Source organism: Microtus oregoni, unplaced genomic scaffold (assembly GCF_018167655.1).
Source record: "Microtus oregoni isolate MIOR12 unplaced genomic scaffold, Mior012 000020F_ref0000438, whole genome shotgun sequence".
Classification (NCBI taxonomy): domain Eukaryota; kingdom Metazoa; phylum Chordata; class Mammalia; order Rodentia; family Cricetidae; genus Microtus; species Microtus oregoni.
Window position 1 is genome coordinate 13,718,025 of NW_024543079.1, and position 26,227 is coordinate 13,744,251.

Here is a 26,227-nt window from a genome sequence, read left to right on the forward strand (position 1 = left end):
GCAGTAAACATGCCTACAGCCGGTACCTCAGCCATGAGGCTGGAAAGCTAAGGAATGGACTGGATCTAGCTGGCAAAGCCACGCCTTTAATCCTACTGATACTGCTTGGTAAATTAAAGGCTCTTGTGGTCAGAAAAAGAGAGATATACAGTAAAGAGAGATTCAAAGACAAAGAAAATTTTTAAATGGTTTACAGTGTGTTAAAAATATATGCAGACTAAAAGTTGAAGTTCTTAAAGTAAAAAACAAAAAAAGAAAGAGAGTTGTTGCGTGTGGTAGCACACGCCTTTAATCCCAGTGCCTAGAAGGCAGAGACAAACAGTTCTCTGTGAGTACAAGGTGTAGTAGTGTACACCTTTAATCCCGAATGCCTGGGAGGCAGAGACAGGCGGATCTCTGAGAGTTCAAAGACAGCCTGGTCTACAGAGTTACTTCAGGTCAAAGATACAGAGAACCTGTCTCAAAAAGCAAAAAGTTAAAAGTAAAAATAAACAAAATAGAGGTTAAAACAAAGCTGTACAAAGATGGAAAATAGACAGAGAATTTTGATACTGTATGCTATTATGCTCTCTTTGAATTGTTTAAATGCTGAGGAAGGAGAAACAGATGCTAAAAGATATTTATTTATAAATGCTGCTGAACTAATCCAACATAGATATTTTGAATTTGGATCTAAGGATATGATACTTTGGAAAGGAGTTTCTTATTTTGTTTTCACAGAGGATGAGACGCTGTTCATTTCTTCTATTCCGATTTGGTATGATGGACCACGCCCTCCTGAAGGGTTGGTGTGAACACCTTCAAAAAATTGCTTCGCTCAACTGCCAACTGAGATGAAACTAGCACACAGGTTATACCGTGAAAGACCTAATTAACGACGCCCCCATTCAGCAGGAAGCAGTTTGGAGAGAAAAAACTGCGCCCATGTTCCCAAATATGGTTTATAAACGTTCTTTTACATTTAAAGGGGGATATGATATAGATATGAATAATTTGTATTAGTATAGATTTTGCTTTATTGATAGAGATTTAAGGTCAATTTTGTTATGTATAAGTGTTTCTGATTTTGATTAAGGTATTGTGATTGTGTAGTTCATTTAAATATGTACTGTATAATTAAGAAATATAGGTTGTTAATGGATAACCATCGATAATAGTAAAGCTTGTAGTCATGTTAATTAGATTTTCTAGATATACAGAGATATATTTTAGATAGACATTCTTCATGTCTTTCAAAGATTACAGAATAGGACATTTAATGTTTTAATAACTGAGGACTTTTCATGACAATGAGACACTCTGCTCCTGGCAGCACCAATGTACTTCAAGAGGAAGATGGGCATCGAAGAGGCACCTTATAGAGTTTGATAGCCATTTGGGCAAGAAACTGCTCTTGCCTGGACTACTGCATAAACTGGACACAGAGAACCCGCAGAGAGAGGACTACTGAACTTGCCTAAGGTGAGATGATCTTTCCGGGTTCCTGATTCATGAAAGAGTCTGCGAGACATTCTGCAGGACACAACAGATAGTGACTAAACTGACTTTGAATTTTCCTGCTTTATGGAAATGTCTGCTGGATACCATGGGCCCGAAGGCTGAAGATGGATGCCCCAACGATACAGAGGAACTTTGGGTGACTGTCCAGGCAGCGAGATGTCTCTGTCATTTCTAGAGTTTTAAAAGTTGCTTTTTTCTTTTCTTTTTTTTTTTTTAAATATTTATTTATTTATTTATTAAGTATACAATATTCTGTCTGTGTGTATGTCTGCAGGCCAGAAGAGGGCACCAGACCTCTTTACAGATGGTTGTGAGCCACCATGTGGTTGCCGGGAATTGAACTCAGGACCTTTGGAAGAGCAGGCAATGCTCTTAACCACTGAGCCATCTCTCCAGCCCAAGTTGCTTTTTTCTTGTTTGCTTAGGTAGTAGTGTATCTTTCTGGAGTCTTTGATGGAGTTAAGAATAGTTAGTTATAGTTATAGTTTTCCTTAGTTATGATAAAGATTATTGTAACTTTTACTTGATAACTGTTTTGTTATACGTAATTTTGCTATGTTAAAGTTAAAGCCTTTTTTTTTTTTTTTGGTTTAAACCAAAAAAGGGGAAATGATGGAGGAAGGTCATTGGCTAATAAAGGAACTGCCTTGGCCCATTTTATTGATTGAAAGATAGGTGGGAGGAGTAGACAGAACAGAATGCTGGGAGGAAGAGGAAGTGAGGTCAGACTACACAGCTCTCTCAGGAGCAGACGCTTCAGAGAGAGATGCCATGCCCCGCTCCCGGGATGAAGCTCCAACCCAGGATGGACTAGGCTAGAATCTTCCTGGTAAGCGCACCTTGGGGTGCCATACACAGATGATTAGAAATGGGCTAAATTAATATGTGAGAATTAGCCTAGAAGAGAATGGGCCAAGCAGTGTTTAAATGAATACAGTTTGTGTGTTGTTATTTTGGGCATAAGCTAGCCATGTGGGCGGCCGGGTGTGGGGGACGCAGCCCTGCCACCCTTATTGCTACAGAGAAATGATACAAAATAAAACCCATGTGTTGTGTTGAAGGGTTTACAGTGCATAGGGCTCCTTTAAGACCCCTACTCCCAGCAGTGGGGTGTGGAGTGCTGTGTGAGGGCAGAGGCAGCAGGGGAAGGGAAGCATCATCCACCCACTTTCCAAGGGAAAACAAGGCTCCAGAAACCCAGATGCTTCAGTTACGTCTGTCAGGCAGTAAGCAACCCACAGAGTGACAGAGGCAGAGCTCAGGATGAGCAGCACCCTTTGACCCATCTTCCTCCATGTTACCAGTCTGTTTTGAGCATCGCGGGGAAAGTCAAGAAAAGGAAGGAGGAAATCCGAGGACATACCCGGGCCTGCTGAGCCTTCCACAGGTCTTGATGAAGCTTCTCGAGAGCCAATGCTACAGCCTCGGCTGACAGGGCGGTCAGGAGGGGCCCTCTCTTAAAGAGTCTCCTGGCTCCATTCTGATCTGAGGAAAAGAGGAAAATACTTCTCACCTGGCTGCCACAATAAGAGGCAGTTGTCCCTCTCCAGACAGGGCCTTGGCCTTCCTGCTGGCTCCCCTCTCTCCAAAGCATCCCTTTTGGTGGTTCGTTCGTACACTTTCCATTAGCCCAGTGGTTCTCAACCTTCCTGATGCTGCGACCATTTAATACAGCTCTTCATCTCGTGGTGACCCCAACCATACAATTGTTTCGTTGCTACTTCATAACTATAATTTTACTACTGTTATGAACTGTGATGTAAATATCTGATATGCAGGATGTCTGGTATTTGACCCTAGTGAAAGGTCATTCAACCCCCACAGGCCGAGAACTGCTGTGTTAGATAATGCTGGCTGTTGGCCGCTATGCTTTCAAGTGCAAGCTGAAAATTTTCTATCATGTTTTTTTTTAAAAAAATATTTATTTATTTATTATGTATACAATATTCTGTCTGTGTGTATGGCTGCAGGCCAGAAGAGGGCACCAGACCTCATTACAGATGGTTGTGAGCCACCATGTGGTTGCTGGGAATTGAATGCAGTATCTTTGGAAGAGCAGGCAATGCTCCTAACCTCTGAGCCATCTCTCCAGCCCTTCTATCATGTTTTAAAGACAGGATTTATGGAGCCCAGGCTGGCCTGAAATTTACTAAGTACTTGAGGATGACTCTGCACTCTTAATCCTCCTATTCCAACCCCCACCTGAGCAGGCACCATGACACCCAGCAACTCACTACGGAGCTCAGGCTGGGAGCACTTAGAATCCTACAGAGCCCTGAGTGCTAGGGTTCCAGGCAGGCACCCCACATTTGGCCTAGCTCTTTATGTTTATAATCCTAGCCGGGCGGTGGTGGCGCACGCCTTTAATCCCAGCACTTGGGAGGCAGAGGCAGGCGGATCTCTGTGAGTTCGAGACCAGCCTGGTCTACAGAGCTAGTTCCAGGACAGGCTCCAAAGCCACAGAGAAACCCTGTCTCGAAAAAAAAAAAAAAAATTCTAAGGTAGGACTTTTAACACTTCCATTTTATAGTCAAGGAAAATCAAGTTCAGTCAGGTTAAATGGTTTGCCTGCTACCAGACAGACCGGGATTCAGGCTACCTGGAAGCAGCTGCAGCATTTGCCACCTTAACCTTGATGCTATTTTACAAGAGGAACTACATTCCCTTCCCTTCCCCGGGCTTCGGCCCACAAGACTTAGCTGTCATCTGGCTTCCTCACCTTTCTCAGGGCCCCACAGTGAAGGAGCAGAGTCGCCCCCGCCACTCAGCTCAGGCCGGCCCTCACATGCAGACCCCAGGGTCTGCTGCAGAACAGAGTAGAGGCTAGCCAGCTGGGCCTGGGCCTGCTTCTCTGGCTGCCGTTCTGCAGCCAGTACCTCCAGCTGGCTCTCAGTACTGTGCAGCTGCAGCTGCAGTTGGGTTGCCTTGGCCTCCTGGGCCCACAAAGAAGAACGCAGCTGCTGCTCTGTGATGCGTGAGGCCTCCAGCTCCTCCAGCAGCTGTGCTTCCCGGGCTACAAAGTTTGCCTCCTTTTCCTTCACCTCCTGCCTCAGTAGTCCCACCTGCCAGAGGAAGTAGACTCCCTGAGCAAGCAAGTGGCACCCTTTCCTCAATCCTCCCGCACTTGACCCCGGATAGGGAGGAGTCCATTGGGCCCAGCTCTGCGGCAGGTAGCAAGGGCCCTGAAATGAGTAGTTCTGACAACTGGGGGTGACCAACACTCGACACAAGGGCTCAGGCTATACTAACAGGCCCTGGCCATGTTCCCAGGAAAACAGATATGCCAGCCCCTGCAGTGATTATAACTCTGCGCTGAGACCTCAGCACGGGCTAGTCAGACTGCATGATGGCAGACCCGAGTCCCTTCTCTCTCCTTCCCAATTCCATCTCTCCTCCAGGCTCAGGTTTGGGTCTCAGTGAGCAAATTGAGAATGGAAGTCATCTTGCTGGTGTTTACCCGATCTGGGTGGGGTATTTGCTGATGCCCTCCAAGTCCCCCCTGTTGTATTTTGCCAGCCAGATAAAGCACATTTGCAAGTGATTGTGCAAGAATTCGGCCCACTTGGGTATTCTGGGAACGTTCTGTTCAAGATGTCAGGTTCCCCACAGAGGACATAGCTCATCTATCTGTAGGGTCAGGTTCCCAACTGGCCTGCCCAGCCTCACTTTTCCCCTACTGGTGGGGACGCTGAGGTCCCTAGCCTATCCCGTTCTTAGGACAAAAAAAAAAAAAAAAAACCAGCCCCTCTAAGAGCAGGGCTCAGTGGGGTACCTGTACACTGAGCTCTCTCTGCCCTTCCTGGGCCTCCTGTATGTCCTGGCGCAGGGAACTTAGCTCCTGCTGTCGAACAGAGTCGGCTTCTTGTAAAACCAGGAGCCTTCCTTCCTTTTCCACCAGCGACAGCGCCAGGCTGAAAACACAGGTTAGAGAGGTAGGGGTGAGAGCATGGGCATGGCTTGTTAAACACAAACAGCAGTGCTCACCGGAGGGTCAGTAAAAACTGTCTAGTTAACACCTACTAAGGGCTCTAAGGGCTCCTAGGAACTTCATACAAATGAGGACTCATTTCACTCAAATTTACTCTTCTCTGATAAATTATACACATATTTCAAATATATATCTGATAAATATATGCACATATTTCAAATTCACTATGTTCCCATCCCTCTGTGCTTTCAATCCCCGACCCAATCATCTCTCTCTGTCCCCTGGCTCTAGGAATGGCTCTTTCATTTACAGTCACAGCATGGAAGCCATGACCATTCCAGTTTCCTCTTCATCCTACCCACATCCAATCTATAACTGTATATAATTGGATTAACCCCATAATGTTTCTTAAGCTCTTCTCTTCTTCCCTTCCCTTCTGCTTTCTTGCCAACTCTCATTTGGACACCTACACCAGCCTCCTGACTTGTTTTTAGGACACAGTTGTCACTATTAAAGAGATCATCCCTTCCTTCTCGGATCCCTGGGGCACCGAGTGTATGCTGCTTCCCATTCTGAATGGGCTCATGCCGCTCCATGTTTCAGGCCATTTCAGTCTCTTCCAACACATTGGAAGTCTGACTATGTTGGTTTCCTTACTTGAAATCCTTACAGTTTCTTGCTAAATGTAGCCTACAAGCTCCTTCCCATGGACTTTAGCAAACGTGGTCATACCACACTGTGGCTTCACCAAACACTGAATGCTTGTGTTTGCCTCAGGCCTTCTGCTCTTCCTGAACAGAACTCTCTTTGATTGCAGGGGTGGCTCTGTTTCATTGTTTAGCATTCTGTTTGTTTATTTACTGTGTGTGTTGAGGGGGCATATGGAGGTCAAAGGACAACTCTCAGGAGCGGGTCCTCTCTTTCCATCGTGTGGCTCCTGTAGACCAGACTCAGGTCACAGGCTTGGCAGCAAGCATCCTTACCAGCTGAACCTTCTCGCCAACCCTAGTATTCAATTTATTTTTATTTTTTAAAATTTTTTGTTGTTTTTTAAGATAGGGTTTCTCTGTGTAGCTCAGGGTGTCCTAGTACTCACTTTGTACCCGTGGCCAGCCTCAGAGATCTGCCTGCCTCTGCCTCCTGTGTGGATAAAGCTGTGCATCACCATGTCTGGTTTCACATTTAGTTCAAATGAAATTTCCAGGGAAAGATTTTTTCCATATACCTTTCTAAAGCAATTTTCTCTCTCTTTCTAGTAGCACCTTATCTCTTTCCTCCATACCATATGTAATAATCTGTAACAACTTATTTAAAAAATTATTCGATTAAAAATTTCCCCATAGAACATAACTTCTATTGGGGTAGGGTCCACATTGTCATAGACAATGGTGTATAAAAGGTCTTCTCTAAACATGTATGAAATAAAACAAGCGTAAGATTTAAAGCAGAGACCATGTCCACTCTCGACGGCTCCAAGTGTAGCCAGAGTGAGGCATGGGGAGGGAACCTTGTGCAGAAGAGCCAATGCCACTGTGACCACCGTGTGGAAGGCAAGCCACCCCTCTGGCTTTCCAGCCTACCTGGCTTTTTCTTTCTCCAGTTCCTTCTGAATCCGACTACACTCCTGAGCTTCTTTCACCTTCTCTTGAATCTCCTGTCTCACCAGTCTGTGGGAGTCATCCTGGGTTACCAGCTGAGACTTCAAGTCCTCTACCTGGAAGGTTATGAGCAAGAGGCTGAGATGGCAAAGCTCAGGGAGCCAGGTGGGAAGACGATTCCACCTAGGGCTTTAGGCTCCTACACCAGTCAGAGGCCTGTCTCCACATTCCGGAGATTTCACTGGTCCCTACACTACCTTGTTTTCTTTTAACATTTACTGTGTATGCAAACACTCAAACACATGCTACGATATGCTAGTGGAGGTCAGTAGACAATTGGTAGACAATAGTTCTGAACTATCTAACTGCACGCATGCACACACACACCATTCTTTTCCTTTCCTTTTTTTTTTTTTTTTTTTTTTAAAAAAAAAGACAGGATTTCTCTTTATAGTCTGGCTGTCCTGGAACTTGCTCTGTAGATCAGGCCGTCCTGAAACTCAGAGATCCACCTGCCTCTGCCTCCTGAGTGCTGGGATCAAAGGTGCCACCAAAAGCTGGCTTCATACCCCGTTCTTTTTTTTTTTTTTTTGTTTTGTTTTGTTTTTCAAGACAGGGTTTCTCTGTGGTTTTGGAGCCTGTCCTGGAACTAGCTCTTGTAGACCAGGCTGGTCTCGAACTCACAGAGATCCGCCTGCCTCTGCCTCCCAAGTGCTGGGATTAAAGGCATGCGCCACCACCGCCCGGCTCATACCCCGTTCTTAATCATTCTCTTCTCCCAGACCCTTCAGCCTATTGGTCTCCACAGCCTTATAAATGCTATATAAATGCAGACACAAATAAGAATCTTGGCTGAACACAACTATACCAAAAGGCAAAGTGATGGGCAAGACCACAGTGACCGTACACACACACACATACTTTTTTTAAAAATAAAAACTCAGAACATCCTCTGCTATTGGACTCTGAGAAGCAAAAGTCATGTGGTAATACAGGTTTAGGTGAGGACAGGAAGGACAGCTGACACTGGCTTGTCTTAAGAAGTCTGCTTATGGTCACTCCAAAGATAACAGTGGTCCCAGTATCCTGTGACATCTCCTCTGGATATCCAAGTTTGCAGAAGTTTATATAAACCATTAAATATAGCGGTATCTTTGCTCTGTAAATATGGTGTGTGTGTGTGTGTGTGTGTGTGTGTGTGTGTGTGCGCGTGTGCATATGTGCAAATGTGTGTGTGTATGGAGGTAGAGGTTAATGTGAGTCTTCCTCTATCATTCCCACCCTTCTTTTTAGAGGCAGGGTTTTCCTCTTCCTAAACCTGATGGTAGGTGGACTCCAGGGAACCCTGTCTCTGCCTCTTCAGTCCCAGTATTTTCAGCACATGCCACTGCACCCAGCTTTTCACATGGGGGCTGGGAATCTGAACTCAGACCCCTATGTACATGCGGCAGGCACTATATCAAATCAACTGAGTCAGCTTCCTAGCCTGTTCTTGTTTTAGAGACAGAGACCCACGATGCAGTTTGGGTTGACTTCAAACTCAACAGTTCTCCTGCCTCAACCTCTTAAGTGCTGGGATTAAACTATATAGTGTTTGATTATAACCTATTCACATTCTCCTATATATTTTAAATAATCTCCATATTACTTATCATATTGAATACAATGTAAACAGTACCTAATGCAATGTAAACACTATGTAAACATTACTTAGTGAATAAGAAAAGGTCTGTATATTTACAGTACAATGTCCTCCCAATATTTTCAGTTGGCCGTTGGTAGAATCTGTGGATAAGGAGTGCTAATAATACAATCCCAGAACTCTGAGAGGCATATGCTCAGCTCTGAACACCCTTCAACTCTTGCACTTATTTCTGTAGCCTGTCCTTGACCTGCAGGGGTTGACTGTGCTGGGAAGGGCTGTGGGGCAGGTAGAAAGGACAGACCTGCTTCTGCAGATCTACCCTGTCCTTCTGGAAGGCGGCACACTCCTCCCTGTGCTGCTGGGCAGCCTCCTTCAGCTCCTGCTTTGCTCCCTGGAGCTGGGTCTGCAGCATGCTGGTGGTCTCCTGCAAAGGAGAAAGGTTCAGTGAGTGCAGAAAAGCTTCCACAGGAGCTGGCTCCCCAGATCTGCGGTGTATGAACACCGTTCGCTCCTATTGAGTTGGCAAAGCTGAGGCAGGAACTAGCAATTCATAGTTTCCCCCTCTATTTTCACACCCTATTTCTCCTTCCACATGACTGTATGGGCTCAGCCCAAGTTTGTGACTGACACTAACCCAGACCCCCTAACAGCCTCCTAAACAAACCCCTCCTTCCATTTAATTGCATACATGCGTGCACATACTTCCATTTAGTCAAGTACTGTATTAAAAGATATCCTGACTAGGCATGGTGGCACATGCCTTTAATGCCAGCACTAGAGAGGCAGAGGCAGGTGGCAGATACATAATACAGAGACCATGCCTCAAAAATATATTCTAGGCTGGCATTGTAATTTAGTAGCTGAACATTTGCCTAACATGTACAAGGCTCCAGGCTTGATCCCCAGAACTACAGAAAGATAATGATAATAAAAGAATAAATACTTAAATATGTATATAGAAATATATAAAATGATGTATCATGGGGATTGGAGAAATGGTCACTGGTTAAGAGTACTTTTCTCTTGTAGAATACCTAGGTTCAATTCCCAGTACCCACATGGAGGCTCTTAACTGTCTGTAACTCCAGTTACAGGGGATCTGACATTCTCTTCTGGCCTCTGCAAGTACCAGGCATGCACATGGTATATATATACATACATGCAAGTACAGCACTCATACACATAACATAAAAATAAATAAATCTTAAAAAAAAAAATATCACGTGTTCTCCCTGCTCTTAAAATACCAGTCACCAGTTTTCCACTGGCCTCAAAACAAAACCCGAGCTCCTGCTATGGCTAGAGAGGCCCCTCTCATCCCCTCCCCTCTCTCCTGTACTATCCCCAAGTTTGTCCACTAGAGCCATGCACATCTTTTTGTCCTTGAATTTCCCAAGCCCCTTTCTGTCTATTACAGGGCCCTATGACAGTGAAATCATGTGCATATTGTGTCCTTCAAAAACTACCCTCAGTGGGTACAGGTGCTTGCTGCCAAGTGCAATAGCCTGAGGTCAATGCCAGGGTCCTATATGGTGGAAGGAAGGAACCAACTCCTACATGCATGTCATGCCATATGCACACGCATATACACATATACACAGAACAACAACAAAAAAAAAACAACTAAAACCGCCTCCTCCTAGTAAGCCCTGAGGTTTGATCCTAAACAATACGTAAAACTGGGTTTTGTGGTTCACACCCGTAATCCTGGCGTTTAGGAGGAGGCAGAAGGACCAGACCCAGGAACACCTTCCATACCTGCTCCTGTAACTTCTGAACCTTCATGTCCTGCCTCAGCCTCTCCAACTGCTGAGTAGCATCTGCCAGCTCCTTCTGGGTCTGCAGCAGCGTCTCCAGGAGGGACACTCTCTCCTTCTCTGTTTCCAGCTGCATCTGTGGACAGGCAGGAAGGGCAAGGGTTTCAAGGCTCCGGATTATCATGCTGACCTGGGAGGCCATAAGCCTATCACACCTGTTCCAAGTTCTTCCAACAAATAGGATGGGGGCTCAGAGCAAAGGAAAGTCTAAGACCATTTACATAGAACCAGGAAGTGCCAAGATTGCCACTGGTTTGCAAGCACACAGGATGTGGTAAACGCTGGCCCTCCCTCAGGAAGTATGACATACTGCCTGCTGCAGCTAACTACTACTAGCCCACTCATGAGCAGCGCAGCAGTAGCTACACTCTCTTCAGGAAGCCCCGCTGAAGCCTGCTGTTAGGAACGGGAAAGTGGGAAGACTGGGGAAATCACAGGTGGCAATCCTAATAGTCCAGCTGCTTACTTGGTACAGGGCGCTGTCAGCCTGGGTTCGCTCCTCTTCCCTCTGGGCGTGGAGAGCTTCGGTTTCTGTCTGTTGCTCTCTCAGCCTCGCTTCCAGCTCTGTTCTCTCCCTCTCTAGGGTCTCCAGGGTCTTATCCAACTCCTGCTGAAGCAAGGAGCGCTCTTTCTCCTGACCATGTGAAGGAAGCCACAGTTAGAAGCAGAGGGTGAGCAGAGGAGGCAGGAGAGCTTGTTTGGAGTTCAAATCTCTGCACTGCCTCATGTGACTTAGGGACAGCTGAACATTTCTGAAGGGAGGCTTGGTGATCCCTGCCTTATCAGTCTCACTAAAACTCAAGGGTCAAGTGAGATTTGTGTTTTAAAAAATGATGTATAGGCCAGACAGTGGTGGCGCACGCCTTTAATCCCAGCATTCAGGAGGCAGAGGTAGGTGGAACTCCGTGAGTTCGAGGTCAGCTTGGTCTACATAGTGCGTTCCAGGATAGTCAGGCTGTTACACAAATAATTCCTGTTCTCAAAAAAACTAAACAAAAACAAAAAAAGTAGAACAGTAGTATAGAATATCAATCACAGAACCATCGTAAATGACAAACCTTACATTTGGGTTCAGAAAGCCAACTGCAAACATATATGAAAGATGAATTTTAATGGTAACAAATGCTTAAAAAAACCTAGAACAAAATTAAGCTATTTGCTCCATTCTGTGATGTCAAAACAGGAAGCAGTAGTCTATCACTGCTGGTTAGACTATGACCAGAATATTTTGCTATTCAAAGTGCCACATTCTGGGACAGCAAGATGGCTCAGAAAGTAAAAGAACTGGCTGCATCCGCTTGAGGACTCGAGTCCCACCCTCAGAATCCACACTGGAAGGAGAACCAACTTTCAAAGCCATCAAGTGCTAGTAATCCCTAAGCTGGAAGTTTGGCCTTAGGAGCCCCAACCTCCTCCACGCTGGGATTTTTAACTGGCTTGATCTTGTAGGTGCTGGGAACCAAACATGGGTCCACTGAAGAACAGGAACTGCCTCCTGGGTTCTGGATTACAGACATGCTCTAAGTACCACATATGGCTTTTGACTATTGGTTACTTGCCTTTAAGTATTTATTTTTCTGTGTGTACGCATGCCATGTAAGTGTGTGTGCGCAGGGGCCGGGGAAGGCTTTAGGACCTCTAGAGCTGGCTTTCAGACAACTGTGAATCACCTGAAGTGGGTGCTAGGAACCTCTCTAGCGCCTTGACTTTAAGGCGGGTTTGCTAGCAAATGGCAGGCAAAAGTTCGCCCACTTCTAGAATTATGTGCCTTGAAAACAATTGTTGAACAGTGTCTACAAGGTTCCTCTACTAAGAACCAAGCATAATACCCACTAAAAACTCCAAAGTAAAAGATATTATAAACCTCTCACGAGCTAATGGCCTCAGTTTCCCTGGAAGGACTAACTGTCATGGTGGTCCCTTCTCTTTTCCTTTCCACACTTAGATAATCCCCGCTTCTGACTGTCTGGCTTTACAATCTTCCTGATGATTAAAAGGAAGATTGCTCTCTTACAACTTTTTTTTAAATTTAAATTATAATTTTCTTAAAGATTTATTGTTTATGTATACAGTGTCCTGCCTTTATGCCATAACAGGGCACCAGATCTCACTATACGTGGTTGTGAGCCACCATGTGGTTGCTGAGAATTGAACTCAGGACCTCTGGAAGAGCAGCAGAGATCTTAACCTCTGAGCCATCTCTCCAGCCCAAACTTAAATAAAGTTTTAGAGCGGGACTCACTAGGCAATCCTGTCCTGGAACTCACTCTGTAACCAGGCTGGCCTCAAACTCAGAGATCCACCTGCCTCTGCCTCCCCAGTGCTAGGATTAAAGGAGTGCTCCATCACTTCTGGAAGTTTCTTTGCATTTTGAAAAAGGGTATCCCTTGGTAACACAGATAGCCTTGAACCCACAAACCCACAAGCCTCCTGTCTTCTGAAAGCTGGGATTATAGTTGGGCTCTGCTATGGCTACTTCCATGGTCCACGCTTAATTCTTTATACATACCAATCAAACAAACAAGCAACACACATAGAGAGAGAGAGAGAGAGAGAGAGAGACAGACAGACAGACAGACAGATAGATACAGGGCTCACACTATGCCAAGAACCAGTCTTAGTATTTTTCATGTTAATTTACTTAATAGCTAGAAGTTGTTCAAGTCTGAGGCCCACTAGGCCACGAGGAGGTACCCTGTCTCAGAAAAGAGACGCTGAAGTAGAGACAGAGACAGGTATTCTGGGATTGAGGATTCTAAAACTGGATTTTATACTTTGGTGATCAAATTTCATTCTTCTAAGCAGTAGTAACTGGACCAAGAGACATCAGAGGGCAGACTCACTGAAGGGGGGCCACGTCTGCCTCTCCTATCCCCAACCACGTCCGTCACCTACCCATTTCTCTTGGAGCCTGTTCACCTCCTCCTCATGGGCCACCTTCTGTCGCTCCAGAGCGGCCTGCCCCTCTTGTTCAGCTTGGGCCAGCTGCCTGGCTACTGCATCCCGCTCCTGCTCTGCCCGGCTCCTCTCGGCATCCAGTTCCAGTTTCAGGCACTTCACTTCCCCTAGGATGCCAGGCAAGACCACCTCTGAGCCTCTGCCCCACTCTGTTTACCTAACAATACTCTCCATCCCAGTGGGCTCTCACCTTGAATGACTTCCTTGGCTTGAGTAATAGTTTGAATCTGGATCTCCAATTGACCCTTGGTGACCTCGATGACAGAATTTTGCTGTTGGGCTTCAAAAAGATTGCTCTCCAGCTGTTCCTTGGCTGACCTGAGATTTGGGAATTAGGAAGAGTTCTAACCCATCAAGCCCCTTACCCTTTCTTAGGAGGGACTGGAGCAGGACAGGCTACAAGAAGTTATGGGGGCAACTGCATGTCTACAGCTCATTGAGAATTCATACTCTTAGGACAGGGAGCTCTGCTTAGCCTTGCAACGCTCTCTGTGCTTGCCTGAGCTAAGTGTGGACCCTACCTGAGCCCCAGAACTTGTTCAGTGAGGTCATGTCGGTCCCGCTCCACAGCCTGCAGGCGCACCTCAAGAGCTGCCCTCTCCCGTACGAGGGCCTCTTTCTCCAGGACTGCTCTAGCAAGTGTTTCTTCCTGTCGCTCTGCATCCTGATGCAGCTGCTCTAGCTGAGCTGTAGCTGCTTCTTGCTGGTGATGTACCTGAGGAAAACGATGAGCTACAGAGTGAGGCAGAACCCCAGGGCTGCTGCCATCAGGTCAGCGCGAGGGGTTTTTGAAGATTCTGGACTCAGCACTGAACATTGCTGACTCAGGAATAACTGGTGTTTGTTTATTTCCTTGATCAAGAGGCCTAGGGCAAAAAGGATGCTCTCCTATGAGTGAGACTCTGTGCTGAGGACAGCAGAACCCATATATACACCAAGAACCTGATTAATATCTGAGAAGGGACTCTTTAAAGTTATTTATTTATTTGTTTGTTTATTATGTATACAGTGTTCTGCCTGCATGCATACCTATTCCCCAGAAGAGGGCACCAGATCTCATTATAGATGGTTGTGAGCCACCATGTGGTTGCTGGGAATTGAACTCAGGACCTCTGGCAGAGCAGTCAATGCTCTTAACCTCTGAGCCATCTCTCCAGCCCCTGAGAAGGGACTCTTAAGAAAGGATTATGTTCAAGTATTAGGACAATGAGAGGTTTGGTAGGAAAAGCAAGACTGTCATCATTAACTTTCATTGTCAGTTTGGTGATTTAGAATCACCTAGGAGAGGGCTGGAGAGATGGCTCAGTAGTTAAGAGAACTGACTTCTCTTCCAGAGGCCCTGGGTTCAATTCCCAGCACCCACATGGCAGCTCACAACTGACTGAAGACCCAGAAATATAAGTGCGTGACCACCATAGACTCACCTAGGAGATACACCACTGGGTGTGTCTGTGAGGGCATTAATAGAGGGAAAACCACCTGAATATGGATGGCACCATCCCATGGGTGGAGTCTCAGACTCAATTAAAAGGGCAACAGGAAAAAGCCCAGCAGACACTTCATTTCCCCTTCTCTGCCTCCTGGTGGCTAAGATGCAAGCAAGTAGCTGCCACAAACCCTGGCCACCATATAGACATCTGCTGGCATGCTTTCCCACTAGGGAGGGCCAAAAACCAAACCAAGAAAAAGACAGAGAGACACAGCCTTAGCTGGACATGGTAGCTAATAATCTTAGCACTCAGGAGGCAGAGGCAGGTGGACACTGCAACCTGCCTGGTCTACATAACGAGCTCCAGGCCAGTAAGGACTGCAGAGTTAGACTGTCTCAAAAGACGAAAATAAATAAACAAGTAAACAATAGAGCTGGCCTTTAGGACAGCAAACAAATAATCACAGCATGAGAGCTGTAGATGTTTGAACCGAGTATGAAGACTATAGGGAAGACCATGCAGGAATAGGGAGTGGGGGATCAGTGAAGGACTCTGATACCTCACTCACACTAAGTCACTCCTTCTGCTGACAGTGAGCGTGTTTCACACTGTGGGGACAGTACATTGACAATACGATGTCCTCTCACCTCGCTTAACTTCTCTTTAAGTTCTTCCTTTTCTTCTCGGACACTCTTCAGTTCTGCCTGTAGTTCAGCCCCTGTCTCCTCCGCCTTCTGCAGCTGAGCCTGCAGCTGAGTTTTCGTCTCCCACAGGGCTTCCCTGCGCCTTTCTGCCTCCGCCAGGTCCACCTGCAGAGCACTTCTCAGGTGCTCAGCCGCCTCCACTCTGCCGCACACAGACTGGTTCTCCTGCTCCAACTACTGGCCAGAAAGAGAAGGGAGTGCAGCACACCAAAGCTAAGTGGGTACAGTTCGCTCCCCCGCGCTTCTGCAGCTCTGCACAGAGTGCTTTTAAGAGAAGGGGAGACCCAGCCATTTGATCTGGTGTTTATATTCTAGGCACCATATGGGCCTGATGCTGGGATTAAGATTGAAAAGGCGAACTCTTGCTTCCAAAAAATTCAGAGTAACACCGGGTAGCGGTGCAGGTCTGTGATCCCCACACTTGGGAAGTGATGGAGGATCAGAACAGCCTTGGTAGCATGAAACAGGGTCTCAACAAACAAACAAAACACCCAGAATAAGGACATTTCTGGGTCTCAGGAGAACGGGAAACAAGAAGTTTTCCCTACTAAAATGAGAGGTTAAATTTTTAACCAACAGAGGTGATTTGGGGGCACTTGGGCTAATGGCTAATCATCAGGTAAGGCCCAGCCCCTCCTGGAATCAAATCTTTGCTCACCTGGAGAAGCTGCTGGTTCAGTCCCACTTTATCTAAAGCCAAAGCCTCATTTAAGGCCCCAAGCTTGGCAGCTGCAGCTCTAAGATCAGCTACCTCCGCCTTCAGGCTGTTCTCGGAAGCTGACAGATCTGCAATGGACTGTTCTGCCTAAAACAAAAGGGTTAGTACTTTCTGCTTTCAGTTTTCACAGAACAGTAAACCGTACACACTCCCAATACCTGCTTTCATTTGTAAAATATCATCCACCTCTTCCCTTCCATTCTAAACAAGGTATTCATTCATTCATCCATCCATCCATCTATTCACGAGAAAGGCACTCACAGCACAGAAACACAGAAAGCTGTGCAAACTACAATTGTCACGACAGTACAGAAAGTATAAGCACAACTGAGAACTCAAAGGAGGCATTCATTCAGTTTGGGAGAGCAGAAAATGCTTGGGACAAAGAACAGTGACAGGGAGATGGTGCTTGGGAGTCAAGGTGACGGAAACGTGTATCCAGTGTATTAGTCATGAAGGAAGGTGACCCGAGAGTGCAGCTGATGCTTTGTGCAAGAGAAAGGATACCTGGAGTGTGGGGGGCTCGCGCAGGTAGGCCAGAAATAGTTGAAGCAGATGTCAAAGGGTGTTGAATGTGGTACTAGAGTTGAGAAGCCATTGATTTTTTTAAAGACATATATACATATTTTTTAATTAATTAATTAGCTTGTTTGTTTGGTTGGTTGTTTTTTCAAGACAGGATTTCTCTGTGTAGCTTTGGAGCCTGTCCTAGAACTCGCTCTGCAGATCAGGCTGGCTCGAACTCACAGAGATCCAACTGTCTCTACCTTCTGAGTGCTGGGATTAAAGGCATGCACCACCACCACTCTGATAAAGACTTATATTTTTAAATCATGTTTATATATGTCTCTGTGTCTCTTTTCTTGTGAATGAATAAATGTATAAATATGAGTGTTATGTCCATGACGTTGAGAAGAGGACATCAGAGTCTCCTGGAGTGACAGGCAGCTGTGAGCGCCTGATGTGGATGCTGGGAAGTGGACTCAGGTCCTCTGCAAGAGCAGTATGCGCCTCCAGCCCGCACAGGGCAACTTTAAGAGACTCACAACCACATTGACAAAACTGACTGAATGTCATGTAGAGGGCATGTTGGGAGGGGGAGGACCCAGAAGCACACTAGCGATTGAAGAGAAATAGATGAAGATTTGAAGTCTGAAGGGTGAAAAATGAGCCATCCAGCCCTTCTACTGGGAACACGACTTTCCAAGGGAGAAGGCCGACATACCCTGGCCAAGGCTGCAGTCACTTCCACTCGCTCTTGCCTCAGTAACTCTCCTTCTAGGCGGCTTGACTCCAGGGCTTCTCGAAGAGTAATCAGCTCACTGAGTGATTCTGACTGTTTGGCTTCCATGCTCACCAGCGTCTCCTGACTAAGAAGGAAGGAGAGGGAGTTACGGAGTGTATGGGAGTGTTTGTGTCCCAACAGGACATGGGAGTCTAATTATTTTTTCTATTAAAAAAATGGGGAATTATCTTCTAAAAACTAATAAGGAAAGCTCTCAATGACACAGCAGGTGAGAAGAGCAAAGCGCATAGCAGTGTTAGTGTACTGCCTTTCGTACAAAAGTGAGAGGAAGCAGACTATCTGCACGAAGTGGACTGGAAAGACCAACACGAGGGGCTGGAGAGATGACTTAGTGGTTAAGAGCACTGACTGCTCTTCCAGAGGTCCTGGGTTCAATTCCCAGCACCCACATGGCAGCTCACAACTGTCTGAAGATCCAGTTCCAGGGGATCTGACACTTCACACCAATGTCTTAAATAAACCATAAAAAAATTAAAAAAAAAAAAGACAAACACGAAATTAACTGAACCGGTGACCAACAGAAGACAGGAGAGGAGGATGGAACGAGCAAAGATGGAGACCTCCCTATGTGCATCTTCTTAAATAGGTGGGATTTTTGTTGTTTATTGTGACAGGGTCTTGCTCTGCAGCCCAAGCTGGCTTTGAACTCAGAGCAATCTTCCCAAGTGTTGGGATTGTAAGTGTGAGCCAATATACCCTGGTATCTTTTTAAACAGCTTTAACTTTTGATTATCTAACTATATATCGAGTCAGATAGATTACATTTTTTTGTTGTTGTTTCTGAGACAGGGTTTCTCTGTAGCATTGGAGCCTATCCTAGAACTCACTCTGTAGACCAAGTTTGACTTGAAGTCACAGAGACCCACTTGTCTCTCCTTCCCGAGTGCTGGGATTAAACGCATGCGCCACCACTACCCAGGATAGATCACATTTTAAACACATATGTATCTGTGTGGATTGTCTGCTGTGCCCTCAGTGCAGAACATGCGGCATGACCCTACCCTTTGGCAGACCTTCGAGCTTCCTCAAGCTTCCACTGTTTACTAACTAGACGCAAGGAATAAGGCACAGGAAGGGACCACGCCAAGGAACGAGCTGCTACCAGGGCTCTGCTGGCATTAAAAAATGAGTTCACAGTTGGCCTGGACTACAGATGAGACCCTGTCTCAAACAAACAAGAAATTAATTAAATTTACTTGTGTGTGAGGAGGGAACCACAATGCACACATGGAGGTCAAAGGACAATCTATGGGGTCAGTGACTGAACTCACTGTGAGCCATCTTGACAGCTTATGCTAGCATTTTGTGAAGTATTGCCCATTTTTCCAGTAACTCTTCAAATATCATCTCTATTTTGCCAAGAGAATAATCCATCCTGGCTGCAAAGCCATAATCTGCACCAAGCCTTTGTCCTGCTCTACAGTTCCTTTCTGCAGCATCACCTAGTGGACTTTACAGGTTAGCTGGGGTCATGACCCTGGCTTCCCTTCCTGACCAGTGACTTTCCTATCACTTCCCAGCGGTCTTACCTTTCCACAGCCAGCTAACTCTGAACACACCGCAACTCCTATTCCTTTTCTTTGCTATTCTGTCCCCTTGGTCCTTTTTCCTACAAATTAAAACAGGTCAGGGCCCTGCTCAAAGTCTACCCCTCCTCCATAAAGTTGTCCCGGCTCTCGATATTAACTATTGCTCCTGTTCTTCCAAAACACCAAGCTCGAGCTCTTGTGCGGCGTATGTCTTCTAGCTTTCATGTCATGGCTGTCTGCCTGTCCGACTTCTCATTAGATTTCAAGATCCTCGAGACCATGGCCAGCATCTTTACTCGTTTTTGTGGCCCTCACAGCCCCATACCCTACAGGGACTCAGCAGCATCTGATGACTTTCCACCTCAGCTCCCTACAAAGGAGGAAGTAGTGAGCTAAGGTGAACCACGTGCACTCGACTTCCTAAGAGAAGGATAGGGTAAGGAAGGCCAGGCCCTGGTGACAGGGGCCCAGTCACACTCACAGACGTTCCTTCTCGCGGACAGCCATATGCAGCTCCTCCTGCTGCTCCTGCTTCTCCCCCTGAGCAGAGTCCCCCTGCAGCTGCAGTTCCACATTGGCTCTCCGCAGCCGCCACGCTTCCTGCTCCAGCACCTCCAGCTGCTGCTGCAGCTCTGCCCTGGCCTTCTGCAGCAGTTCTCGCTCCCTGAAATACAGATCGGAGATGTCCAGGCCTGGGGATCAAAGATCCTGGTGGAAAAAGACCTAGTAGAGCAAAAGGTGAGAGAAGCTTGTTTCTTAACATTTATAAAAATATATAATGCTTTTTTCAAGCAGAAAACCATTTATTATATGATTTTAAAGACACCAACACAAAAAGGTTTTCCCACAAAAGATAGAATAAAAACTAAAGCAGCCTTAAGCATCATTAATGGATCCAGGGACAAAGACAGGACAGTGCTGGGTAAGTGGCTAAATGAGGACTAGAACTAGACACTTAAGAACTAAGAATGCAGTTCAGTCATAAGAGTGCTTTCCTAACAAGACTAAGGATCGGGGTTTGATTCCCAGCCCTGCAAAACCATCAGTAAAACCAGACATGGAATAAAATAAAATTACGAAGGCTTTGCTTTCCAAAAACCAGACACGAAAGGGAGGAACAAGCAGCCTGCTCACTCACTTGCTGAGAGAGTCCACCTCTCCCTGAAGGTCCACAGTCTGCCCTGCCAGAGCATCCCGCTCTCCAGTGAGCTTGTGTAGCTTTTCTCTCAGGGCTTTGCCCTCCTCCTTCCACTGATTGTGCTGCTGCTGCAACAAGCTCATCGTCTCCTGGCAGCCTGAAAGCTGCTGCCTGAGGTCCTGTGAAAGGAGAGCCACAGAAACGGGATGCAGAGCAAAGAACCAACACCAAACAAGTGACTCCAAGGCAAGGGGACCGGAAACAGTAACAACAGCCAGCTGAGATCAGAAATGTGGCCAAGTGAGATGTCAAAGAACCAAGGGTTCCTGGGTTCTGTGGCTCTAGAGTCTTGGAGACCACCATCTTCAGACAGAGTAGCATAAGGGACAGCAAGGGCTGCTTGGAGTTGGGGACATTTACACTCTCCCAGGACTCTGCTTAGTAGCACTCAAAGATACATGCAACTGGTGTGGACAATACAGACACCTGTAGGTCACAGGCACCACTGGGCAAACAGAGAAATTAGTGTGCAACCGAACACAGTATGAGTGCCAGCCGAAAGGGATACTCCAGACTCGAGAGACATGCCCTGGGCACCTGTCCCTGGGGCCGAGGAGCAGCTCTGGAGCTTCTCACCTGTACAGCCTGCTGTCTCCGAGTCAGCACCGAGCGCACCAGAGTAAGAGCCTTGTCTGGGTCCTGGAGATCAAACGGGGAGAAGCCGCTACAGTCCAACTGCAATGAGCCCTCATGATCTGAGCTTTGGGTCATAGTGTCCTCTTCTTCCACTGAGGCCTGAAATGCAACCACGTGTCACCAAGAGACTTGCATTACAGATCAGAGGAGCCTGAAGGTTTCCTTTGCAGGTCCTATTCCTGAGGCAGGAACCCTAAGAGCAAAAAATGACTGGTCTCTTCAACTCTTCATGTTTGGTCACCCAAGCAATAAGACTACAATCGTCTATGGGCAGTAAGTGAGGGGAAGGGAAAGAAAATGCTGTTGCAATGACAAAGACAGAATTCAGCCTATGGCCTAAGAACCAGAACAAGAAACAAGATAGAGGACCTTTCCACTACACAGGGTCAGGACATGAATGCTTACCTATACTCAGGGTCCCAATCTTCAAGTCCCTGAGAGAACTTATCCTACATGATGACCCTCAAACCAAACCTCAGTCTAGAAATCAAGGCAGCAGAGAGGACACGGGGAAGGGGGCACTGTCCAGGTGCAGAGAGGACACGGGGAAGGGGGCGCTGTCCAGGTGCAGAGAGGACACGGGGAAGGGGGCACTGTCCAGGTGCAGAGAGGACACGGGGAAGGGGGCACTGTCCAGGTGCAGAGAGGACACGGGGAAGGGGGCACTGTCCAGGTGCAGAGAGGACACGGGGGAGGGGGCACTGTCCAGGTGCAGAGAGGACACGGGGGAGGGGGCACTGTCCAGGTGCAGAGAGGACACGGGGAAGGGGGCACTGTCCAGGTGCAGAGAGGACACGGGGGAGGGGGCACTGTCCAGGTGCAGAGAGGACACGGGGAAGGGGGCACTGTCCAGGTGCAGAGAGGATACGGGGAAGGGGGCACTGTCCAGGTGCAGAGAGGACACGGGGAAGGGGGCACTGTCCAGGTGCAGAGAGGACACGGGGAAGGGGGCACTGTCCAGGTGCAGAGAGGACACGGGGAAGGGGGCACTGTCCAGGTGCAGAGAGGATACGGGGAAGGGGGCACTGTCCAGGTGCAGAGAGGACATGGGGAAGGGGGCACTGTCCAGGTGCAGAGAGGACACGGGGAAGGGGGCCCTGTCCAGGTACAGAGCACTCACAAGCGCCTGAGTTATAGCCTTGATCACATGCTGTAGAGACAGCTTTTCCTCTTGAGCACTCCTACTGAGAGAGGCCTCTTGCTCCATTAGCTCTGCGTGGTTTGTCTCCTGGTAAAGGAACAGAAGAGAGTCTGAGAGCCAAACTCTGCAAGGAGAATTCACCATTCTTGTCCACAAATCCATCAAGACATATTCTATTTCGTCAACCACACTTTCCCAAGGAGTCTGAAAACAATGTAATATGGCAATAAAAGGCTCAGAATAAATGATCAGAAATCTAAATGACTGCCTGGATTAAAGTTCTTGTTCTATCAGCGGGAAATACTACAACAGCCTTGGAAAACCAGAACTCTGCACTCTGATGTAACTCATTCTGTTACTTGAGTCCTGTGGATGTCTGTGTTGGCACATTCCTGTTAAGAAGGAATTAAAGGGGCACAAGTCAGCCTTCTAGTGGACTCCAACACAGATGAGACTAGGGGAACACATGTGGATAGGGGTGCAGAGCTGCCAAAAGTCGATGACCAGAAAACGTGCTGAGATGAAAGGCAACTCGGAATTGAGTCAGGGACTCTGCCATCCCATGGTGGAGCAGCACTTCTGTGACATCCTGACAGACGTTTAAGTCAGTGAGCACAACCACACTCTTCATAAGACACACACCACTCCAGTGACAGCTCCAGCTTGAGCCAAAACCTACGACCTCATCTGCAACCTCCACCGCTGGTGATGGCTCTACGCTGGAGAACATGAATGGCTTTCCGCCATCGACTCTCCTTTCAGAGACGTGAAGGCAGTAAGCCTACCTTGCTCCAGGGTAAGCAGTCTCCCATGTGACTTGGTTTTTCAGCTCTCCACAGATCCCTTCCTTGATACCTTGCTCATTCCCACCCCTTCAGCTTTCCTTAGGGTCTCGTGTAGCTCACACTGGCCTCAAATTCACTATGACAAGTCTCTCTCAGACAGGACACATTTCATATCTATGCCACTGTGTTTCCCCAGGATTACAGTCAGGATAGTGGACAGTTGTTTTACTGAACAGGAAAATGAATGAGTTAACTAATTTTCAGATTTGGCCAAAGTTCACTTTCCAGCTTTGGAGGATTCATCAAGGACCATCTAACGGGCGCCATTCACTACTGTCCACAAAGGACAAGGAACCTGTCAACCCACGCAGCTCCTTTGCAACCCAGGATCACATACCAGGATCTCCATCGTCTCTCTCAGACCCTTCACCATCTTCTCATAATCTTCATTCTGCTTCTGAGACTGGGTCAGCAGAGCAGAGAGCTCTGTTACTCTGAGGAAAGAGGCATAGCACTGTCTCCTGGATAGCCCAAGGACACGGGCAAAGTCACACGTAACACACCTCAGCCCCACACGGACACTCCCACTGCAGCTCCCAGAATCCCTTGGGCATGCCCAGTCCTTTTACTCCCTGAATAACATCTGACTCTAGAGTTCTGATCTGGTGGGGAAAGCCAAAAGCCACTCAGACACATGCAGGGATTTACCACATCTCAAGACTGGAACACGCGTTTGTGGGCCCGAGAGCTGAAGGAAAGCCCTGGCCTAGGCCATTCCAGGCCTTGCTTGATTGTGAAGTCAAGCACCCTGAAGCCAATAAGAACATCAGAATTGACACCACAGGGGATAGTCCCAAGGTCCCTCCAGCCCAAGGTTTTGACTCTGATAGGGAAAAAGGACAGATGACTTGGGAGACAATATAGCTAATGATGCCCAGCAAAATTATCAGCAGCTCTATCATTTAACAATGCATCTCAGAGCTTTGGGAGCAGTATTACACTCATGCCTTTCTTTCCTCTTTGTTTTTGTTAACTATGTAGCCCAGTCTTGCCTGAAATTCTCTATGTAGTCTAGGATAATCCTGAACTAGAAATCCGCCTGCCTCAGCCTCCTGAGCACTAGGATCGTAGGCATGAGCCATGACACCTGGCTAACAAATATGTCTTAAATTAATGTTACCTAGGAGTCTTTATTTATCTATTCATTCACTCATTCATTTATTCACTTTGGAGGCAAGCTCTCACTACATAGCCCTGGTTGGCCTCGAATTTGCTGTGTAGACCAGGCTTATAGAGAGTTCAAGCCAGCTTATAACTCTAAAGAGCTGGGATTAAAAGTGACAACTACCAGTCAGGCAGTAGTGGCATGTGCCTTTAATCCCAGAACTCAGGAGGTCTCTGAGTTCGAGGTCAGCCTGGTCTATAGACTGAGTTCCAGGACAGCCAGGGCTACACAGAGAAACCCTTTCTTGGGACAAAAAACAAAAACAAAAACAAAAACAAAACAAAACAAAAAACAATAAAAGTAATGACTACCACACCTGGCTAAAAGAAAATTTTAAACCTTAATAATTTTATTATGAATCATGAATCACCTCTGGGGGCCTAGATCACTCTATTGTCTTTTATTTAAATATTGTGTCATTCAACAAATAATTATCTATTATATGAGAGATAAAGTACAAAACATTAAAGATACAAACTTAGTAAGATATGATCTTTGTTCTTAATGTTTCCAAAAGCAAAAAGAAAACAAAATTGTCCCCAGTTTATGTACACACCAACTTATGTCCCACCAATAGATAGGGACAGAACCCTAGCCATGACACACAGACTGTGCCTTGATAGTCAGTGGCACTTTACTCATGTCTTCCCTTCTTATTATTTTAAAAACCCCAACTTATTATAATCCAAAAGTTAAAATAGCCAAGGTAGGATATAGCTCAATGGTAGAGAGTTTGATATGCAAGGCCCCGAGTTCAATCCCCAACACAAGAAAGACAACTAAGCTACCCACCCACCACCACCAAAAGAAAGAAGGGATACAAAGAAATAAAGGAACTAAAGAGATACAGTGAAGATTAGTGCTGTAACAGGCAAGCCAAAAAACTCACAGGACTAAAAGCTACTGAAGTCAGAGAAGTCACAGGAGAGGGGACATTGAACTCCACCTTAAAGGGCAAGGCAGAGGGAAGAAGGGAGGCATCCCAACCTCAGGCCATACACGAGGAGACAGCATGTGGAGGAGCATGGCTGCGGGGAGATGCTGTCGGCAGAGAACAGCTAGCAGCACAAACTATCAGGAGAGGGACTGAGCTGCAAGGTAGCTGGGGGACAGTAACAGACCCCAACTGAGACACTGGGTTCCTAATGGGACTCAGAGGTCACATTTCCTTCCCCTCTCAGGGTGGGTGTGTTCTTGACATCTTTTCTGCCTACCCACAACTCTTTAGGGAGTCAGCTTTCCCTCAGTAAATTCGTCCTGGGACCACGTGATGCCATACCGGTCCCGGAGCTCAGCCTTCTCCAGATCCCCTTGGCTCTTCAGCTGTCTCAACTCCTGGCTCTTCTCGTGGGCTTCCTTCTCCAGCGCCTGGGTCTTAGCTACTAGCAGTAGCAGCTGGGCCGGCTCACTCTCCTCGGTTCTCCCAGAGCCACTGGATTCACGAGACTGAGCTCTCACGGTCATGCGCAGACAACAGGTCAGCAGGGACCCCGAAAGCCTGGCATGTTCAGCCTTTAGCTCTGTCAGATCTCTGAGCACAGGAAGGAACAATGAAGACTCCAAGGAAGCAAGGGAGAGAGCTGGGCCACAAGGCCCAGCAAGCCTAAGGGGCAGGTCTGAGAGGGTCATCTGTATCTAGTAACAGCAGCTCACCCTCTTAGCCCATGCCTACTGCCCCCAGATCCTCTCCTACAGAGCCTGCTGCCTTATGTCCAGCTCAGCTCTTCTCATTCCCATACTGACCTGTCAGTAGCTGACTTCATTTTCAGGAAGTGACGTCGGAAGGTCACCACCTCACGCCACAGACTGAGCAGACGGCCATGTTCACCTTTCAAATAGCCCTTGAAGAACTGTGTTCAGAAACCCCAAGTCATACCCAAGGGCAGGGGACCCTGCAGCAACACAAGAGTCCTAGATTCTTTATGGCTGCTGCGTGAAGGTGACGGAAGGGAAGGACTTCGAGGAGACAGCTTATGAATGGGTGTCTACATTCAGGCTACACCAAAGGGCTTGCTAAAGTTGGCAGTGAGGTTCAAGAGGTTAAAGGGCCCTGTGTGAAAAATGGCCTTCCACTTGGCCAGAACAGAAAAGGACATGCAGTGGCAGCTT

The 26,227-nt window shown here is 47.0% G+C and overlaps 1 protein-coding gene across 4 annotated transcripts in view; it reads right to left on the minus strand.

The window, feature by feature from the left end:
* The window catches only part of Cep250 (centrosomal protein 250), a 50,646-nt gene that overhangs the window by 13,827 nt on the left and 10,592 nt on the right, over window positions 1–26,227 (minus strand). For all 4 annotated transcript variants that reach the window (XM_041670417.1, XM_041670416.1, XM_041670414.1 and 1 more), the window contains exons 6-25: window positions 25,862–25,968; window positions 25,398–25,649; window positions 23,291–23,387; window positions 22,088–22,195; window positions 20,908–21,066; window positions 20,272–20,450; window positions 19,615–19,797; window positions 17,524–17,668; window positions 16,239–16,385; window positions 15,524–15,754; window positions 13,968–14,161; window positions 13,637–13,764; window positions 13,384–13,553; window positions 10,955–11,122; window positions 10,430–10,564; window positions 8,973–9,095; window positions 7,009–7,142; window positions 5,273–5,411; window positions 4,220–4,562; window positions 2,864–2,985 (exon numbers count right to left, since the gene is read on the minus strand). In XM_041670417.1, the coding sequence (XP_041526351.1) occupies window positions 2,864–2,985; window positions 4,220–4,562; window positions 5,273–5,411; window positions 7,009–7,142; window positions 8,973–9,095; window positions 10,430–10,564; window positions 10,955–11,122; window positions 13,384–13,553; window positions 13,637–13,764; window positions 13,968–14,161; window positions 15,524–15,754; window positions 16,239–16,385; window positions 17,524–17,668; window positions 19,615–19,797; window positions 20,272–20,450; window positions 20,908–21,066; window positions 22,088–22,195; window positions 23,291–23,387; window positions 25,398–25,649; window positions 25,862–25,968 (3,264 nt within the window). The remainder of the gene's footprint in view (window positions 1–2,863; window positions 2,986–4,219; window positions 4,563–5,272; window positions 5,412–7,008; window positions 7,143–8,972; window positions 9,096–10,429; window positions 10,565–10,954; window positions 11,123–13,383; window positions 13,554–13,636; window positions 13,765–13,967; window positions 14,162–15,523; window positions 15,755–16,238; window positions 16,386–17,523; window positions 17,669–19,614; window positions 19,798–20,271; window positions 20,451–20,907; window positions 21,067–22,087; window positions 22,196–23,290; window positions 23,388–25,397; window positions 25,650–25,861; window positions 25,969–26,227) is intronic.